At 37.6% G+C, this 17,927-nt stretch overlaps 1 protein-coding gene across 6 annotated transcripts in view; it reads left to right on the top strand.

The window, feature by feature from the left end:
* ST7 (suppression of tumorigenicity 7) overlaps nt 1–17,927 on the top strand; it is a 198,933-nt gene that overhangs the window by 107,630 nt on the left and 73,376 nt on the right. For 4 of the 6 annotated variants that reach the window (XM_029924534.1, XM_029924524.1, XM_029924518.1 and 1 more), the window contains exons 7-9: nt 1,901–1,969; nt 3,871–4,025; nt 6,434–6,531. In XM_029924534.1, coding sequence (XP_029780394.1) covers nt 1,901–1,969; nt 3,871–4,025; nt 6,434–6,531 — 322 coding nt within the window. The remainder of the gene's footprint in view (nt 1–1,900; nt 1,970–3,870; nt 4,026–6,433; nt 6,532–17,927) is intronic. The other 2 variants (XM_029924558.1, XM_029924551.1) reach the window with 1 other exon arrangement.

The raw sequence follows: 17,927 nt of genomic DNA, 5'->3' as shown, positions 1-17,927 counted from the left end.
GCTTCCAAGGGCTATTTAGCCCTTCAAGAAATATCTGTGGGATATCATAAGGACATAGAAATAAATATAGTTCTTTACATATCTATAACATGGGGAAAATTTTTCAGATATGGAATGCTCATCTATGCCATCACATTGTTTAGGTAGATCTTCTGCTTGTGGGGAAAAGATAACAAAAACATAAGTTGAAAAAATTACACTTTAAAATTATTTCAAGATCAAGACAAAGATAAGAGGAAATGCTGTCATTAGTGTTATTAAACATTCTGTGGGTTACCAAGGAAGGCTGGGAAATATCTTCTGGAGATCTTAGAAAATGAGAAAGATTCTTAAAATTGAAGTCATAAAATCTCAGGGTTGGCAGAGACCTTAAAGGTCATTTAGCTCAACCACCCATCTGGTGCTTGAATCACCTCGACATTCTCCCTGCCAAGTGGTCATTGTTAAACTATTTTATGATTTTTTTTAAGAAGATTACAGATTCTTCTTCGGAGGTCTTAGAAAAAAGATTCACTTGAGAATTGGAAATTCTGCCATTGTAACCTGTTGATCTGTTTGGTTTCTGATTCTGCCACACAACATATTTATTTTCCAGTTTCTTGTCATCTACAAATTTGATATGCCTGCCTTCTGTGTGTCATCCATGTTTCTGATAGAAATGTGAGGCTCAGGGGTAGAACTCTGCGACATGGCATATATGTCCTCCAGGTTCATGTCTTCATGAGTCATCATCTTTTGGTATCAGTCAACCAATTAAGTAGGCCACCCAGTTACACTGTAATTCAGCTCATGTTTCTGCATACCAGTTGTAGTTATGGATGCTTAACATATAGTAAATCATTTAAGGTAAATTAAGATAGCACAACCTAATTTATTTATTCTTAGTGGATTTAAGTGTTCACTACTTTCTTTTAAAAAATGCGTGGAGATCATCCCTTTAATAATCCATTAGAATATCTTTCCAAATCACTGTTCTGTAGTTTGGGAAGTCTGCCTTCTTCCCTTTCTGAACATTTTTAATACATTTGTCATCTCATCTTCTAGCACCTGTCCATTCTTTGTGATTCCTTAACTTTCCACAGGGACCACTTCCATGGCCTCGCTACAGGGTCCATTGCCTTCCTGGGATTTGCCCATCCCAGTACAGTAATTCATTTAGAATGGATCAGTTATTTGCTATCTTACATCTTTTTACCTCCATGAGAGTTTAATTTCTTCTCTCTTTTTCAGCCTGACAATCATGCTCCTTGATAGAGAAGCCAGGAACAAAATGAGAGTTTTGCATTCTCTTTATTACCTGCTGCTACTAACTATAAACTTTTCTTGTTTTGATGTGGTTGTTGTGTTGTTTGTCTTTTTTGATTGTTTTTGTGATAGTTTTAGAGAAATGGGGGTGGTAATAGGATTTTAAACATAATTTAAAAACAGAGAATAGATGGTGTCTTTAGCATTTTGTTTTGTCTTTGTTTTGCTTTGCAAGCTTCAGGAAATTTTTGAAGTTTTAGCTCTCCTGACAGTGTTCTTATAAGCTCATTCCACTCTCTTGTAGTCCTTCATTACATGCCCTCTTTCCATCTTTTTTTACATGTCCTTTAAAAATCTGACCTTGTGAGAGATCTCTGTGCAGCCATATTGATTACTTAATTATCACCCCTCTTTTCTTCCTGAGAGGCTCATTTGTGACTACGGTTACAATTGGACATTTGGAAGCTGCACAACCCTCTTAAACCATTTTTTTCCTTTGGAGTCTCATGCCATTGAATCATATCTCTTTCCTTTCAAGTTTTTGAAGTCCACCTTACCCTCTTTGATTGCCCTGAACTCCAAAATGACATAGTAACTCTCTCTGAATGTTCCTATCAATTTTCATTTCACCAACTATTTTTTTCTTCTTGGTCAGAATTAGGTCCAGAGTTGAAGTTCCCCTAATTGCTTCCTCTACCATCTGGGAGATAAAATTGTTACCAAAGTAAGTCAAGAACCTGTCGGGTGCCCTACTTCTAACCAAATGAGACTTCTTCTAGCAGATATCTGGATGGTTGACACCCCCATCACCATACTTTCTTGCTTCTGTATGTGTATTGTGTTGTGACAAGGACGCATCATCTCTATCTTCCATCGAGCTGAGCAGTCGTTCTGTACTCCCCAACCATTAGCACTTCTATTGCTCTTTCCTTTCTCCTTCACTCACAAGCTCTTAGCATGTTTCTACCCCAGACTCATGACTTTTCACATAGATACATGTTTTCTTGGTTAGTAGTGCTACTCTGCCTCTCCTAAGAATACTATTTGAAATATAAATGAATAAAGCAAGCAACTTGCCCCAACCTATCTTGAATTTCCAGCCCACCAACTATAATTTTATAGTTAATTCCTCTAATACTATATCTACCACTCAGTATTATAATCTCAATTTTCACTTCATTACCCTTGACCCATATTTATATGTCAGCATCTGAAGCCTTAAGTATTGCTTCCTGATGCCTATGCCTGTTATTTTCTGCAGTGACTCCCTGGGCAGTTTCAGCATCATTATTGTTCTAAGTCATGTATCTGCTGCCCTCCATAGTAATTGGTTTTTACAGCATTTTCCTGGGCATTTTTCCCCCTCCTATACCACATTCTGCCTAAAGCCCCATTGATTAGTCCTGCATGAAATTAGAGAGATTGACTAAAGAATTAATAAGACCCCTCCTCAAGGCTAAGATTAACTAGTAACCCCAAACCTCCCATTAGCTGTAAGTTCAGCCTCCTATTCCTAGCTGGCTGTTGCAGTTTATGAATAGTAAAAGCAACATTTGGTTTCACTTTCTGTGCATTTTTTTCTCTTGTGGTCTGATGGAGGTTCTGATAAGTAGGGAAATGACCACAAGAGGGGCAGTGGAGAAGAAGGAAAGCAAAGGGATCAGTGCAGATCAGGACCCGTATGGTCTGCTCTGGCCTCACCATTTCCTAATTACATTCCCTCTCTTTGGCAGCTGGGTTGTGTTATATGATTGGGAAGGTTTAAATTTCCAAGAGTTCCCGTGTTGGTTAGTTAACTGCTTATCCCTTCTGGCTAGCTAGCTTAGAGGTTGTTGAAAGGATTAAATGAGATGATATATGTTAAGTGCCTGGTACAGTGCTTAATATATCCTATGCAACAGGTGGTAGCTGTTACTGCTAAAGGCGTGAGACTGAACTCTTGTTCACTACTGAGGCTGAATCAGATTTTGAGTTCTTCAGAAATAACACTACCTATAGGTTCTTCTAGTGTTCTTCTCTGACAGAAAATCAGTGCTAACTGGAATGAGATGTTGAAGCGCTATTGTCTTAATGAGTAATTTATCCTGATTTAATGAATTTCTCATTCTGAAGAAATCCTTAAAGAGAATCCGTGTTTAGTAAATAGAAGTAAACTTATATGTAGGATCTCTAACTTTGAGAGCTGGAAGGAGATATTTCACAATAGCTATTATCATTGCCACTGTCAGTTGACATTGATTATGTACCACATGCTGGCTACTGTACAGAGCACTTTACATGCATCACCTTACTTAACCTTCACAACAACAGTGTAAACAAATAGATTCCATGTTGTTCTCCACCAGGGAGGCAGAGTAATAACTTATCCAAAGTGACATACTAATAAGGGGCAGAGTCCATATGTGAGCCCTATGCTCCTAACACTACACATCCTACCTTTCAAGCTAAAATAGACATTTCTTTTGTGCCATTATTTTGTGTCAACAACTACAGACCAGGGGTGCATGAACCAGTTGGCCACTCTGCATGTTTTGGCATAACTCCTTGCCCTTCTGCATGTACCCATACAGCTATTATGATGTCCTCAGATTTGTAATTGATGGTGGCTATTATCTGAATGGACAGGTGTGCAACTGCTTATATTCTCTTGGCTGAAGAGGAAGCAACAACCATTGCCGAAGCAGAAAAGCTGTTCAAGCAAGCCCTGAAGGCTGGAGATGGCTGTTACCGGCGTTCTCAGCAGCTGCAGCATCACGGATCCCAGTATGAAGCCCAACATAGTAAGGTTTTCTCCAGATTGATGTGATGGGGGATCAGAACTGTAACATGATTAATCAGAACAAACTTTCAGGCCAGTTCAAAATAGGATTCTCATAGATGAGAATAAATATTAATTTTTGGCTTCTTTTAAAAAAATTTTAATGTTAATTTATTTTTGAGAGAGAGAGAGAGAGCGAGCATGAACAGGGGAGGGGCAGAGAAAGAGGGAGACACATAATTCGAAGCAAGCTCTAGGCTCTGAGCTGTCAGTACAGAGCCCGATATGGGGCTTGAACCCATGAACCATGAGATCATGACTGAGCCAAACTGACTGAGCCACTCAGGCTCCCCTTTGCCTTTCTTCTTAGTAATTTTTTTCCTTTACATAAGAGCACAATGTATAATTAAATTATAGCTTTATTACTTAATGTTAAAATTCTCTTTCCTGCTATTTAGATTCTTAACTCCAGAAATAAATGGTAATAACCTCTAATGGTAACCTTTTTTTCTCCTAAGAATTCTTATGTATTTCTCTGTTTAGTAGTTGTTTCTCTGCCCCATAACATAAGTCCTAGTTGGGAAACCAAACTTAAATTCATGTTAATGTAATCAAATGTTTTTTCTTATGAGTCTTCTACAACATGGGTTGAGCTAGGGTAACTAAGAATATCACAGCTATTGGTGATTATCTCAGTATTTAGCCCATGGCATTGGCTTCTAGAGAGAAACAGCCATGGGTTCCTAATTAATTCTCTTTCTTATATTAAAAATAGTGGCTACTTTTATTTAAGAAAACTCTTTAAAATGAAACCTTTTACTTTAGTACACTAAATAGAGGGTCAGTGTTATTTTGGTGGAATGGTATAAAAAAACAAGACAACACAATAGTTTCTGGAATTCCTGGAGCCACTTGACTTGTCAGTATGTTGGTTCTTTAAATATAAATGTAGCAATCCTTTCATTGTCCATTCAGACTTCAGGTTGTTTCCTTAAGGTAAAATTTCTCACCTCATTTTTCCCTCCTGCATCTTGGGGAGTAGGATTGCATCTCCCTCATATTTGAGATCATAAAATTAAATTTTAGTGCTAAACTTGGATTTGACACAGAGACTGAGTGTATTAGTCCTTACAATTAAGTTACAGCAAGATCTTTGATTTTTGTGTGTATACATGAGTATCTGCACACAACACAATAATACATAGGTTTTTATTTGTATTGAGTAAGTATATTTATTTGTAAGCAGTAGGTATATATGTTCATCAGGTCTCTAATCACATCTGTATCTTACTTTTTAAAAAATTTATAACAATAAATGTTGAAGCCATATGTATTGTGATGTCTATTTTCTGAACTAAATGAGAATTAACACATAACATTACATAAGCTATAATATAACTTAAGAAATTTTCTTTATTCCTTTTCTTCTGTAAATTAAATCCTTTCAACCTGTTGCCTAAATCTATCCAAAAAATATAATCACATCTTTAAAATAATATGTAGGCACTTGGCAAATTTTCAGCACACATCTTGTTCTCATTGTTTAAAACTTGAAATGTTAGGACTTGGTCTTAACATCTTTTAATAGCTGCATATTATACATGTACTTAATCTATAACAGGTGTGTCATATTTTTCTAAAACATGGTAATTTTATTGAGGATTAAATGGATGCATGTTCTCACTGGTTCAGAAACATTTCCAAAAAGACATATAATTAAGTAAGAGATTAAGATGAGAAGTTGTTAATGTACTTTTTAAGAGCCATTTTAGTGACTATTATTATAACTAGTTAGCTTGTCAATGCTTTCTCTAACACTAGGGTAGTTTTTCATTTTGTTGCATACTCTATTGTCATATCTGGAATGTGTTATATTGCCATCTAAAATAGACTGCTTTGGGGACCTGGAGATGATTATGATGTCACTAGTATTAGGGAAAGAATAATATAAAACAGAAGTTCAAGATGAGGCTTATCCAGACTTAATGTCAAGCAGGAAAAAAAAATAGTTCATCAAGATGCAACCTGAGATTCCCCTCTTTGCATGTTCAGCAAAAGCATGCAAACTTGAAGACTATGGAATGCTTGCTTGTAAACCACATTCAATGTGGGTATGTTCATTTTCCCAGCACTTTGTGGCAGATGATTTTATTTATCAAATATTCAACATCCTAACTCAAAAGCATGGATTAGGTAATCAGTCACATGATCTGACCTTTGGAAGTCTAAGTGCTTTGACTACACTGTATGTGTTTTACTGTTAGCAAACTTGTCAGTGCTCCTGGCAGTAAGAAAAAGCCAAAGGAGCACCCTATTCTCTCTGAGGTTTTCGTTTACGGGCATGGCAGAAGGGCCTCTATATTTTTTCCTGCTGCTCAGCTGAAAGCTTTTGTATTTTTAAATGTTGGTGTTTCATATTTCCTTCTTCAGGACGAGATACCAATGTCTTGGTCTACATCAAAAGAAGGCTAGCCATGTGTGCCAGAAGACTCGGGAGGACCAGGGAAGCAGTGAAAATGATGAGAGATGTGAGTTTAAATTTGTATTTGGGAACAGTAGCAATGTACCTGACTTAAAGGAGGAGCCACAGGAGCAGCCACAGCGGAGGGCAGCACTGATGGCACGGCAGTCCCGTGGTTGCTGGAGCCAGTGTGGGAGTCTGCTCTGGCTCCCGGTGTATGAGATGAGTCATCTCGGGCCAGTGAGTCTACTGCTGTGTGCCTGTTTCCTCATCTGTGAAATGGGGATGGGTAACAAGAACTTGAACAATAACAATACTAATAACAAAAAAAAAATCACTACTGAGGATTATTGTGAAGATTAAGGGAGATAAAACATGCAAAGCTTTCAGTAGAGCCGCTGGCATTTTAAAGAAATTCCAGTAGGTGAGCTTGTTATTAAACTTGTAGCCAGAAGCCAAGAATGAGATCAACCAGTTTAGCTGACTTTTTTTTTGTGGACAGTCATCAGGAAGATTTGAATAAACTATGGGTCTAATTAATTGCTGTGCTCGAATTTAATAAGATTATGATCTAATCTGATTGTAGCCATTTCCAGCATTCTCCTAGATTCTTGCATCAGGTTATTTTGTTACTAGTATTCAACATAACAAAAGAGGAAATAGGTAAGAGCTTTAAAATAAGAGAGAACCAAGGGAGATTATTATTATTTAACTTGAAGTCAAAACAGTAGTTTTAAGGGAAACCAGTAGGGCGCCTGGCTAGCTCAGTCGGTAGAGCATGAGACTCTTAAGGGAAACCAGTAGAGGAACTTTTACTTCCACATTTTTTTTAAATAAATACTTTTTCATAAAGAAACTGACACCAGTGTGAATTGTATTTATAAGCCATTTTCTTTTTAAAAACAATTTTAGGAAACCTTTGCCAACATTTCATGCATGTACTGCCCTCCTGAATCAGGAGACATAGGTAACCAGCTGCTCATTATAAAAATGAAAGAACCAAAAATGAGAGTGACATCTTGCCTGGTTCTTAGCTGTGTTTGGGAACAGGACTGTGTGAACCTCTAGTGCACCACTTCTCAGTTTATCTTTGGAAGGACAGTTATTCATATGAATTCCCAATTACTCTGGTATTCAGGGCCTGCATCCACTCCCACCCCTAATTATTTCTGCAAGTTACAACATAATGTGAAGGTGAGATCCATGCTTGGGTTTGGCTACTGAGTTAAGCAGCAGTATAGCTCCCAGACCTGAGGAGACGAACAAGAGGAGGGGGATTCCAAAATAATGCTGTTTTACTGAAGGTGATAGATGTTCTGTGGGCCAAGCCACTGCAAAGGGGATGTCCCAGGATTAAATTCTTTTGGTTGAGGGGAAGAATTTAAAGAATGTTTGTTATACAATTTAAGTGCTAATTTTTATAAAAGGAGAGTTCTGTAGAGACGTGAATTTGCTTTCAAAGCTTTTTAGCTTACAGAAATTATGTCTTTTGATACAGTGAAGAAACTCTGCCAGTCCCTTTGTCTCAGAAAGAGCTGAGAATTTTATGAAAGATGGGACATTTATCTTAAACTGGCCCAGCCACATTCAGCCTTTAACAAGGTGTTTTAAATTTATTGCCTCTTCTTATCCTTAGTTAGGCTGGAACAGGCATGCACGGAGGAGCAGATTTGGGGATTTTCTTTATTATGTACTTAAGCAACTTCGTAGGAAAATCAAACGGGGTGATTTCAATTCCAGTTTTTTCTGTCAGTCTTATTCTGATTATCATCAGTTTTAGTGTATGTGTATACCATTTCATATGATTAAAACCAATACATCCATGCTATGGTTTGACTTTTGTTTAACATTATTTTATGTTTACAATTCCATTTACTGACTTAGTCCAAATGTAGATCTTGGGGAGAAATCTGGAATGCCGTGGAATGAATGCTGGGCAGAGAGTAAGAAAACCTAGATGTGAATCTCAGCTTTGCTCTCACTAGCTCTGTGACCCAGGGCCACTTTCTTCCTTTATGGACTTTTTTTGTCTTCTGTAAATCAAGGAGAGTGGTTCTTACCTAAAAGGGTAATTGATGGAGCATTGGGGAGAATGAAATAAGATAATATAAAAACACCTGGCCTATGGGGGACATGCTACATTTTCCCCCCTGTTTTTCTCTATTATGCAAGTACGATATAATTTGCTTGATCATTACCCTGATGGGCATTTTGGGACATTTCTGATGTTTGTTTGTTTTTTTTCTTTAAAGAGTCAATTAGTAAGTCAAGGAAGCTTTCTTTCTACATGTGTACACACACACATACATACACAGATTTATTTATGTGTGTATCTCTATGTATACATGTGGTTTCTTTGGTTACTTTCCTTAAAGAATTGTATTTTTTTTATTGGAATATCTATATGTGTTACCTTTTGACTGGGTTTATAGAGCCTCCAGTAGACATGGACCCTACTCTTGTAACAGTCCTGTGAGGGACACTGTCAGACATTGTGGAGATGTGTTTTGGAGAGAAATGTTCATAGTTCTCTTTCCTTCACAAACTCCTGGCACCCAAGTGGAGGATCGGAGGGTGAGGACCCCTGTGTTTCTTAAAGCTGCAGCTGGCCTCAGCCTTGTGGGAGCAGTCGGCCAGACCTGACTCCTCTCAGGCCATGGGTTATACATAAATGGGAACCTCACTAAAGGGCTTACTCCTTTAACAACATGCACATAAACCATCTTGCTGCAAAAGTTCCTCTGCTAAAACAGCACACTGGATTCTAGGCAGCCTGCTGATAAAGCATCGAGGCAGGAGGATCTAATTTCTCACTAAGACACAGCAATCCTACCCCATATACATTGGTTGAAACTTTCCTAGAGCAGATTTTAAAGTGGAAATAGAAATGGTAGAGTCAGAATACCTCCCATGCAGAAAGTAGACACTTCAAAACAATTCTCTGGAAACCCCTTAAAGGAAGGAAAAACTGTTCATTGATGAGATAGTCTAAAAAACAATGGGGGCACCTGGGTGGCTCAGTCAGTTAAGTGTCTGACTCCGGCTCAGGTCATGATCTTGTGGTTTGTAAGTTTGAGCCCCATGACCAGCTCTGTGCCGACAGCTCAGAGCCTAGAACTTGCTTCGGATTCTGTCTCTGTCTCTCTCAGCCCTTTCCCTGCTCGCACTCTGTCTCTCTCTCTCAAAATAAGTAAACATTAAAAAAAAAATTTAAAAAGAATGAATGAGATTTCTGGGAAGGCCAACTATAGATGATTATGGATCTAATAAAATTCTATACTATAAGTGATAATATAAGTGAAATATTGATGAGGTATAAACACCTAAGCTCCTTAATGTGAAGATTCGTGGCTTCTCATTTATTTTATTTTATTTTTTGTTATCATTAGTGGTTTATTTTTATTTTTTTTAAATAGTTTATTGTCAAATTGGTTTCCATACAACACCCAGTGCTCTTCCCCACAAGTGCCCTCCTCCATCACCACCTCCTCTTTTCCCCCTCTCCCTTCCCCTTCAACCCTCAGTTCATTTTCAGTATTCAATAGTCTCTCAAGTTTTGCAATCCTCTCTCTCCCCAACTCTCTTTCCCTCTTGCCCTCCCCCTGGTCCTCCATTAGGTTTCTCCTGTTCGCCTGTTAGACCTATGAGTGCAAACATATGGTATCTGTCCTTCTCTGCCTGACTTATTTCACTTAGCATGACACCCTCGAGGTCCATCCACTCTCCTACAAATGGCCAGATTTCATTCTTTCTCATTGCCATGTAGTACTCCATTGTGTATATATGCCACATCTTCTTGATCCACTCATCAGGTGATGGACATTTAGGCTCTTTCATGTTTTGGCTATTATTGACAGTGCTGCTTAGAAAGCAACACATTAATTATTTTGAATTCCTAGGATATTTTCTCGAAAAACTCACTTTAATTAGCTTCCTTTTGCAGTCAAGAATAGGGAAACATTATACTGAAGGAATGCTTTGCAGTGGGTAAGAGAGTGTGCTGGCTTTTGAATTTTACTATATGGTATTATTTATTCTAAATAAAAAGGGTTACGTTTTCTGTTTTCTTAAATTTAAAGAAACATCTTTTTGCACGTTCTTATTTTATTTTATTTTATTTTTTAAATATATTTTAATGTTTTATTTATTTTTGATACAGAGACAGAACATGAGAGGGGGAGGGTCAGAGAGAGAAGGAGACACAGAACCGGAAGCAGGCTCCAGGCTCTGAGCTAGCTGTCAGCACAGAACCTGACGCAGGGCTCGAACCCACGAGTGTGAGATCTGACCTAAGCCGAAGTCAGAGGCTTAACTGACTGAGCCACCCAGGCGCCCCTCTTTCTTATTTTAAAATTGCCTCTTTAATATCTGATGTAGGACACAGTTTCTTATTTCTTTTTAACTTTTTCCATTTAGCTAACCTCAGGGTCTTTTGTTTTGTTTTTGTTTTTGTTTTTTTCCTAGCCTTTCCTGGCCCTTTGTGAGTAGATTTGGAATAGAAGTCATAAGGCTGACTGGTTTGGCCCCGTAGCCATACCCTGTCAGAACTATTGTAGATAAACTGGTGTGGATGGGATTCCTTACCCATATAAAAGAACTCAGGAGCTCCTCTTGCCCAGGTCATTTGGTCTAGACTCCATACTGTTGACCTTTTGGGCCATGTAAGTCTTTGCAGTGGGTGGCCTGTGCATCGTAGAATACTTAGTAGCATCCCTGGCCTCTACCCACTAGATACCAGTAGCAACCTGCACTTTTGTTACTCCTCAGTGTAACAACCAACAATGTTTCTAGATATCTCCTGGGGAACAAAATCATTCCACATTGAGAACCATTGACTTGAAGAATCCTAAAGTGAGTAGATCTGTTTTGGGGTAGACGTTGGATGTTTACTTGGTTTTACTAGTTAGTCTGAGCTTGTACTACTGTGAGCACAGTGCTCTGTGGCATCCCCAGAGTCAACCAGTTCCTTGGACCAAGCTGGTTCAGGAGGTTGTTTGTCTTAGATGGGATTCCCTGAAGAGATACCCTGGGACATGAAGAGTAAGTGAACTTGAAGGTTTTGGTGGGGTCTTGGTTGGAGCAAAGAGAAAGAGGAGAGTGTGGAAGTCCTGATGTGGGGTCATGGTCTTCCTTGGTCCTTGTGCACACTTCCAGATCACTGTCTGCCTCTCTGCACTAAAACCTACAGCTCCTTTGGAAGTTGACCATATGCTCTCAGACTTTATCACCTATTTCCCCTCTTTTTCTTGTAGTTTTCTGCAGACCTTCATGTCATTCTCCCTCATTCTAGTTTCACTCTTTCCCTCTGGAACACTACTTTTTTCAATATTCTGGCCTTTCTCTTAACACAGATCATCACAACCTCCTTGAAACATTTTATTTACTTGATTTTAGGAGACCATGCTTTCTTAGTTCTTCTAAAATGTCACAATCTGTAAGAAAGTACTAGAAACAGGTGGCTTAAACCACAGAAATGTATTCTGTCACAGTTATGAAGACCAGAAGTCTGAAGTCCAGGTGTGGGTCGGGCCATATTCCCTCTGAAGGCTGTAAGAGTTCTTTCTCGCTGGCCATCCTTGACATTTCTTGACTTGTAGGCACATCATTCCAATCTCTGCCTCTGCTTTCGTGTGGCATTCTTTCTCCCTGTGTATGTGTTTGCAGTCAAATTTCCATCTTTTTGTAAAGGACACCAATCATGTTGGGTTTAGAATTGGATTTATGACCTCATCTTAACTTGATTACATTCACAAAAAGCCTATTTCCACATAAAGTCACATTCCCAAGAGCCAGGGGTTAGGACTTCAGATATTCTTTTTGGAGGACATAATTCAATCCACAATACCCAGTCATCTATAAAAGCAAAATATATGTACAGTACTCTGTATATACTTTTATTCTCCCTAAAAATGGGGGTACATATAGGGAAATGTGGATATCAAAGAAAAAAAATCCACCCACCTAAAATTTGAGCTTAAAACAAAACTGTGACTTGTTTATTCCCTAGGGAATTTTATATTAATGTAGATTAAAATGAGTTCTATTTAGAAAATTATTGTAGCTGTTTATTATATATCCATTTTAGGTCATTAGAAGTATCCCACAGTGTGAGCAATTGACCTTTGAGAATTAATTTATCAGCATTAATAGTAAGAGGATGCCCTTTAGATGATTTGTGAAGAGTAGCTCTTCTGTTGAAAGCATGCTTTAGGAAGTATGCACCTCTGGGACTAATCAAAGCCTTTGGAGCATTAAGGACTGTTGATTTGCATTTTTGCCTACTTACGTTCATGAAGAAAAATCTTCATTAAATCAATGATCTATAAAAGAGATCTAGTATGCTGTTCCCAAGCTGTTTTAAAATTTCATTTTAGGGAATGTTCTGCAACAGAAATTCTGTTTCTATTGCATTGGTAAAAAAAATCTAGGAAGAAAACTTTAAGTGAATATTTTGGGAGTTCATTTCTATTCCCTTTAATTTTTTTCTCATTTTTTAATTCTCTAGTTTTGTTCCTTTCTTTTTCCTTTCTATTCCACAAAGTCACATTGTTTCCCTTTTATCAATATCCCTCTTTTTTTTCCCCCTTAAAATAGTCATGAATTATAATGGATAACTTGGTTGATGGGCAAATTTAGAAGACGTTCAGTTGATTGTTAGAAGTACAGTCACATTATGCAGACATGGGTCATGGGAAGAGGGGTACTTTAATACCTTTAGATAACCAAGTATCACTCGAGCATACTTGCTTTCAAGCTCTTAAGATAGCCAGATGTATCATTGAGCTAAAGACAAAGTCTACAGTGAAACCTGTTCATTCCTAGTAAGTGTTCCTATGGTAATTGTTGGCCTGTTTCTAGATTCTACCTTTGCTATAGAAATAAAGAAAAAGTGAATCTTGGAAGCAAATGCTATAAATAATAACTCACTGATCTTCAGAATTAGACTTTACATGAACCCTTGCTTTTTATCATAATTTATTTTTTTTATTTGCCTGAAATATTTTTTAAGTCAGCTTATTTAGTAAATCATTGGCAATTAGTGATTTAATAGAAAGGAAAAGTGTCTAATAAGAACAAATAATGGATATACTAATTACTGATTTACCTATTTGTGTCAGTTGAAGATGAACGATGGTTTAATCAGCTTTGTCCTCTCTATTCCCTATATAAAGAGCAGGCGGTAAATAGTCCCTGAGGAGGATGAGCATTTTGTCTAGAAATAGTGTTTTTCATTTACTAATAGCTATTAAAATTTATATGAAAGTCTTACTTGGGGCATAATGAATACATGACTGATAAGTTTCACTATCGGGATTTTTCATATGATGGGCCCACATTTTTCAGAGTGCTGAGTAGTATCCACTGCTGACTAAAGCCTTCAATATATATGGCCTGCTCGTGTCATCTGGAAGATTGATTTAGCTTCCCTCTTCCAAACTCCTGGACTTCCTTTCCCAAATATTGACAGTCTGCTTCTGCTTCTTAACTATGTCTACAACCATAGACATAGTCTTCTCTTGGATTCCTGCTCTTCTGCATTTCGCCTTCCCAAGACTCAATCCTGGTTTTATTCAATGGCTCCATTCATACCCACTATTTCTCTGGCTCCATATCATCTCTCTCTCTCTCTTTTTTTTAACCCTATAGCCCTGATTTTAGTCTTGCTATGTACCCAGGTTGCACTAAACCAAGTAGTCATTCACCCATTTATTCATTCAGTGAAAACCTCCATTTCATGCCAAGTATAATCAGTGAAAAAACATACCCTGATCTTATGAAGTTTATATTCTAGAAAGGAAAAGAGATGAAAAAATAATAAATACAGTGTGTATTTTTATAGTGTATTAAAAATTATTAATACTAGTGGGAAACAAAGTAGAGCAGGATAAGGAGGATTAGGAAAGCTAAGGGACAGAGAGTGGAAAGGCCACAGAAGTCACAGTTTTAATAGGCTAATCTGATACTTGTCACTTTATACAACTGATTATCCTATTTAAAAAGATGATGTTTAGGGCCCCTGGGTGGCTCAGCTGGCTGGGTGTCCAACTTCAGCTCAGGTCATGATCTCATGGTTCGTGGGTTAGAGTCCCGCGTTGAGCTCTGTGCTGATGGGTCAGAGCCTGGAGCCTGCTTCAGATTCTGTGTCTCCCTCTCTGCCCCTCCCCTGCTCATGCTCTGTCTCCTTCTGTCTCAAAAATAAATAAAAACATTAAAAATTTTTTAAAAATATAAAATAAAAAATAAAAAGATGATGTTTTACCGAAGACTGAAGGAGGTGCAGGATTTAATTATGTGATATATACTCAAAGGCTGTGAGGCAGGAGTATGCAAAAGAGTTCTTTGTGGTTGGAATAGAGTAATGAGTGGGGAGGGTTACAGGTCACATAGAGTTTGTGGACTATAGTAAAGATTTCAGATTTTACCCTGGCTGAAATAGGGAACTTTGCAAGTTTTTGAGCAGAGGATTGACATGGCCAGTTTTAATTTTTACAGGCTGCTGTGTGGCAAGGGAGAAGCAGGAAAGTTAATCAGAAGGTTCTTGTATTAATCTTGGTGAGAGACAATAGTAACTCAGGCCAGAGTAGTAGCAAACGTGGTGAGAAGTGGTCAGATTTTAGATACATTTTGAATGTAGGACCAGCAGTGTTTGCTAATCAACTAATATGCACCCTGAGAAAAAGTCAAGGATGGTTCTAAGGATTTTGTCTTAGAAGGAGAATAGTTTTTATCAGCTAAGATGTAGAAGTCTTCATATAGAACTTTTTTTTTTTGTAGGGGGGAAGGTTAGGAAGGTTAGTTTTGAACATGTTACATTTCAGAGAGCACATACTCATTTTCATCTTAAATAACAGCTTTTTGATCTTCTTGTGGACCATAGCAAATTTTTGCTTTGCTGAGATGAGGAAACCATTAAAAAGACAGTAAGTAATGGGTCATCTGGTTTCGATGGAATCTCTTCTAAAATATAGTTGGTAAGGAACTTCCATTATAGTACCACTCGTTTAAAAATGCCAGCAAGGTAAAGCTTAATTGTTTACAGAGTAAATGGGACCATAACAGTCTTGCAAAATACACAATACATTGGCATGTGTATGTTTAATTTACACATCTATTTCTTACCATTCTCACTTAATACTATTTTTCAGGTCTGTCCGTTTTTGTTCTGTACCTATTAGTTTGTAGTTTCTAACTGCTGCATCATATTCTATATCGTGTTCTTATTCTGTTTTACTTAACTTTTCCCCTGGTACAGGACCCCAGGGTTGCCTCCAACCTTCCATTATCCCAGCACTACTGCAGTGAACATCCTTATAGACATGTGGGAAGCTTTCACCCGGGAGTGGGATTGCTGGATATTACAGCATCTGCATGTTTGATTTCAGTATGACCTGCTAGTACATTCTCCAGAATGGCTGACTCTGACTGTTTAAATTCTTATCCGTACTACATGACTATGCCTTTATACTCAATACGAGGCTGTTTTAAGTACTTTATGTATGTTATATATTTCAGATTTATTGCATGTAATTAGTCATAATGTTATTTCATAATTAAAAAGAATAGTATGTCATTTTTTCCCTCCCTTCTCATTTTGTATTGTATATTTGCTTCTTTGTACTTTTGTTTTCCCTGATTTGTTTTGACAGAGGTGTTTCAATTTTTATTATTCTTTCAAAGAACAAAGATTTGGTTTTATTTATTTTCTCAACTTTTTAATCTTTTTTTAAAACATTTTTTTACAGTTTATTTATTTTGAGAGAGACAGAGACAGCATGCATGAGGGAGGGGCAGAGAGAGGAGGGAGCAGAGAATCCCAAGCAATCCCAAGCAGGCTCCTCACTGTCAGCACAGAGCCCAAGGTGGGGGGGGGGGGGCCTTGACCTCATGAACTGTGAGATCATGACCCGAGACAAAATCAAGAGTCAGATGCTTAACCAACTGAGCCACCTAGGCGCCCTTCAACTTTTTCATCTTTATTCCAGTTTTTCCTCCCATATTTGTACTATTTTGTTTCTTTTCTTTCTCTTCCCTCTCCCATTCTCTGTGTTTATTGCCTTTTTACAAATTTTCTAAGTTGAACACTTACCTCCACTTAATTCTAAGTATTCCTGAATTCCCTTATTATTTCATCTTATTCCAGATAGTATATTTTTAGCTCCTTGGCATTGATTTGTAATTTTTTTTATGTTATGCTTAGAGAACATAGACCATATAATACTGATTTGGGGAGAATTTACAACGCTTGCTTTAAGACCTAGTACAAAGTTTTTGTAATTGTTATATCTGTGTTTGGAGGAAATACGTTCCTCATTGTTATAAAAGTCTGTGTGTGTTAACTAATTGGAACTTATTAACTGTGTTATTCAAATCTTCTGTATCTTAGCTTATTTTGTGTGCTTCCTCTGTGAGTTTCAGAGAGGAACATGATAGGATATTCACCAATTTTTTATTTATTTGCTTTTCCCCCATGCTTAGTTAATTGTTGCTCTATATATTTTGAGCCTGTATTGTTAGATGCATTTATGTTGATGATTATTCTGTCTTACTGATACATTATTAAGAGTATATAACACCCCTCCTTTGTGTCTTTTTTTCTTCCTTGATTTTTTTTTACCTTGTATTAAAATGAAATACTCTAGCTTATATGGATTCATATTTGTCTGATATACTTAGTTACAAATTTTATAATCAAATTTTCTGTTACGTTTTGGATGGGCCATTTGGGATCTATAGAATTTTTACCAAATATTGTCTTTATTAGTTGTAGAGCTTTGTGCTTTGGGTTGGTGTATTTTTCCTATTTGAGTTCATTGTCATTATTTTGTTTAGAGTCATTTTTGATGTCTTACATGTTTTGTATCTGTCATACTTTCCCTCTTCCTTTCTTCCACTGAATAGATCTCCTGGCTAACCATTTAAAATTTTTGTGTCATTCTTTTTGTGGTCTCTACTTACTTAAGACCCATACTTATGTTTATGTTTCTTGATTAGTTATTAAGCTTACCAATGTCTATTATGTTCTTCCTAGTGATACACTTAACTGAGCCTATGACTGTCCCCTCTCTAGACTCACACAGCAACCAGAGAAATTTGTATGCAGCTCTTTTCTTCCGTGAGATGTGCAGGAAGTACTGATATCTGAGTCTCCTTTGATTGGGTAGGACTGCTTCTGTGACCAGGAGCCAGTAAAGCTGTTGACTTTTAGGGCGGACAGAGAGATGATCCCTGGAAACACACATATTGGCTGATCTGGGCTAGCAGGAGCAGAAACCATAGAGGCAGCAAAGCCAGCAGTGTGTGATGACCAGAGAGGCTAATGAACTGGGTCTCCTGGGTTCCCTTTTTAATAACTGATGCAAAAATATTAAATATATCTCCTTCCTGGACACTTGTCTGTCCTACTTATTAAGAACATATACCCTGATGGCTTTCTCCCTCAACATGGGCCAGGAGATGCTACTT

Source organism: Suricata suricatta, chromosome 2 (genome assembly GCF_006229205.1).
Source record: "Suricata suricatta isolate VVHF042 chromosome 2, meerkat_22Aug2017_6uvM2_HiC, whole genome shotgun sequence".
In the NCBI taxonomy this organism is placed as follows: domain Eukaryota; kingdom Metazoa; phylum Chordata; class Mammalia; order Carnivora; family Herpestidae; genus Suricata; species Suricata suricatta.
The sequence above is the reverse complement of the archived record's forward strand: the minus strand, read 5'-3'. Positions and strand labels throughout refer to the sequence as shown.